Raw genomic sequence first — 3,176 nt, 5'->3', positions numbered from 1 at the left:
AGGTGAATAGTAACCAGGAGGATTGGCGAATGAGAACAAAAAGGAAATCCACAGCACAGGAACTGTCAGCGTGGATATCAAAATTAATGTCTGGCTAACCAAATGGAAAAAACATAGAGATCCACAGCACAGGAACTGTCGGCGTGGAAAACAAAATGACATACAATACATACCACGAATATAGGGCTGTTACGGTTTATGCAAGTTAATGCTCCAGCAACAACGGAGCGTCTGCCAGAGGTATAAATAAGGAGGAAGGTAATCATCGGGATGCACCCCAGCTGTGTGCACTGACAAAAGAGTCACTAATTACCGAATGCAACACACGTGGGGTGAAGACCCCGCAAGTCGAGAGAGGAGAGAAAGGCGGAAGAGAGGCAGGTCGCACCAAGCGGACCTGACACTAATTCCTGTTTTCTGTGAGCTTAGAGCAAAAGACCAGGTTCCTCTGCTCACAAACTGGTCAAATGGGCAAGAAACAGTTAGACCCTAATCTACATCAGAGTTATAAAGACTATACCAATATCAGTTTTTGAGAGTGTAGAAATTAAACTATATATGTATGTGGCAGTTTTCTGTTATTTTATACATGAACATTTAATATAAACAAACACTGTTATTATGCAGAAGTATAACATTGCACACTTTCTTATTGTAATATACTGTAAATGTTGTCACTTCATGTATTCTGTATCATTCTTATTTATCACTGTGTATTATATTGTACCTTAGTTGTAATATTATACCATCATATACTGTATAGGATAACTACTGGTGTCACTTTACTTTACCACATATAGCATTTCTCTTTTGTATGAAAACACACTATTTATTACTCTATATTCTATACAGTTCCTGTGGTGTCCTATAGTATACTAGTCTCAATGACAGAGAGAGAGAGAGAGAGAGAGAGAGAGAGAGAGAAATCACTTTATTATTCCCAGAGGGGAAGTCCTGGTTTTACATTTGCAGAAAAGGAGTAAGTAATTATTGTTTGGTGACTCAGACTTGCCTCAGGCTCGAACACTGGGGACTCGAGACTTGACTAGGAGTTGAGGTTTAGTGACTCAAGTACAACAGTGTCTGGAGTAAATATTAAGAGACAGGAGCAATAAGCCATACTTTCATGTTGGTTTCAAACTGACCTCATAGTGGTTTGGAGAAATATTTTTTAGATCTCATCTTAAGAATTATTGTTACAAGACCAACATGTCATCCACTCGTTTTCTAGCCTAGATAGTACAAATGCATTTTTTAATGTCCTGCCCCTCTGAGCACACATTAACCACTGCACTGTTGTGCCTGTGTATCTGAGTGTTTGTCAGTCCCTTCCATCAGCTCTACTCCTCTGATTTCAGCAGCCCCGCTCTCCTCAGCACCGTGATCACATTGGGCAACATTCTGTCTTTGAAGTCCCACAGTCGGGTGTCCACATGCAGCTGCTCCAGTGGCTGTTGAACCACGTTACCGAATTGGCTGTGAATGATGCAACAGATGTCCGGTGGAACCTTGAACTTTTGACCAAACATCTTAAGGACTTCATGTACTGAGGTCTGCTCCACTGCCCTGTGGTGCACATAAACATTTACACATGGTCAACTTCATGTTTACATAGGATCACATTACTGCTATTTAATAATTTTAAAGTTTTTCTCAAAGTATATAAAAGATAACATTTTTGCGACTTCATTAAGTAGTATGAGCAGTCCTCCTACCTTGGCTTCACTATCATCTTGTAGGGGTGGTTTATGGTTCTGTCAGGCTCCTTCCTGTAGATGTGTTCTAGAATATTAAACCCTGGCACCCCTCTCCATTGAGGCATCGTCCTGTTTGCACTTTTCTCAAATGGATTTTTGGGAAAGAAATGGTTCTCTATGAGGAACACCCCGGCCTACAGAACATGGATTCAGGTTAAATAGTTGCAGCATGAAAAGTTGGAAAGAAAATAAAATCTAGTAAATAACTTTAATCCCCAAAATACCCTACATCTGGATGCTGCTGTTGGAGCATGTTCATCAGGCTCATCAGGTCATTGTGTTGGTATGGCATTATTATCTCATCTATGTCGTGCAACAGGATGTAGCGTGATCGGTCCATGGATCTGTAAATGCAGTCATTAAGCGTGGTCAGCTGGCCAAAATAGTGCACGTCCCCTCCGTGCTTTGAGAAGAGCCAACGGCGAGATGGATTTAGGTGCTGGTCAATGGGCCAGGAAACCATCTCCACAAAGCCCTCCTGTGTGTATCTCTGCAGCAGGCGGTGGAGCTCTGGACCACAGCTGGTGTTGTAGATCACCACCCTGTCCACACCCAGCAGCCTGGTGAAGGTGAGGCAAAGGTTCAAATTCATTACATTACATTACATTTCCTTTTGTCCAAAGTGTCTCTCATTAAGTCAGTTCAAACCACATAGACGCAAGATATAGCATCCGAAATTGTGAGTTTATCCCTTTTAAACAAATACTGTATATAAAACCAGTCTCTGTGCTACAGTACAATGTCTTGTAGATTTTATGGGGTTTTATGTGTTAGGGAAGATTTAATGTTGTTTTTACAATTAGGCTTTTATACATAGATTTTTCTATGGATTAAATGAGTCAGATGGCACAATTTAACTAATGTGTTGTAGAACTAATTTTAGATGGACCTTGATACCTTTGGACAGAACAGGCTGGCAGTTCTCCCGTTTCCAGTGTTTGTGCTAAGCTAAGCTAACTGCCTCTGGCTGTAGCATATTATTTACTACACAGATGAGAGCGCTATTGTGCTTCTCAACTAAATCTAAGACATATAAACAAATTTCCCAAAATGTCACTGTTCCTTCAACTTACATTCGGTTTGTGACCAAGAGGAAGTCGTTTAGCTCTGTGGCTATTTTTCAGGCTGTCATTGGTGGTGCTGCTACATTTACAGATTTAAAGTGCTGACCTGTACATCTCCAGGGTTTTTAGATCAAAACAAGACTTTTTCACTGCAGAGTACATTCAGAGCAAAGATTTGAATATTTCATAGAGACACCACTGAGACCACCCTACCCTGCCTCACTACAGTAACAAAGACACCTGTATAATATCAGGGTGTCCGCGGGGTTTTAAAAAGTATTAAAAAGTGATTAATCAAAATTGCCAAATTTAAGGCCATTAAAAAGTGTTTAATTTGGTTTAGAGGTATTATTTT

The 3,176-nt window shown here is 40.4% G+C and overlaps 1 protein-coding gene across 1 annotated transcript; it reads right to left on the bottom strand.

The window, feature by feature from the left end:
• Positions 1 to 1,273: 1,273 nt before the first annotated feature.
• Positions 1,274 to 2,998, bottom strand: LOC109953652 (glycosyltransferase family 92 protein F13G3.3-like). Its single transcript, XM_020589124.1, has 4 exons — positions 2,928 to 2,998; positions 1,987 to 2,317; positions 1,716 to 1,891; positions 1,274 to 1,566 (listed from the first exon to the last, which is right to left on the bottom strand). Exons 1-4 carry the CDS (start codon positions 2,981 to 2,983, stop codon positions 1,341 to 1,343), a joined length of 789 nt encoding a protein of 262 aa, XP_020444780.1. The 5' UTR covers positions 2,984 to 2,998; the 3' UTR covers positions 1,274 to 1,340.
• Positions 2,999 to 3,176: the final 178 nt, after the last annotated feature.

Source organism: Monopterus albus, unplaced genomic scaffold (assembly GCF_001952655.1).
Source record: "Monopterus albus unplaced genomic scaffold, M_albus_1.0 scaffold910.1, whole genome shotgun sequence".
NCBI lineage: Eukaryota > Metazoa > Chordata > Actinopteri > Synbranchiformes > Synbranchidae > Monopterus > Monopterus albus.
This window is presented reverse-complemented; position numbering and strand designations above follow the sequence as displayed.

Bases quoted from the DNA above. Each gene is read 5' to 3' on its own strand.
- LOC109953652 (XM_020589124.1), bottom strand. From the start codon at position 2,983: ATGTACTCTGCAGTGAAAAAGTCTTGTTTTGATCTAAAAACCCTGGAG. The intron at 2,318-2,927 runs GTCAGCACTTTA...CACCTTCACCAG, and splicing joins AAAACCCTGGAGATGTACAG to GCTGCTGGGTGTGGACAGGG. The intron at 1,892-1,986 runs GTAGGGTATTTT...CATGTTCTGTAG, and splicing joins TCCAACAGCAGCATCCAGAT to GCCGGGGTGTTCCTCATAGA.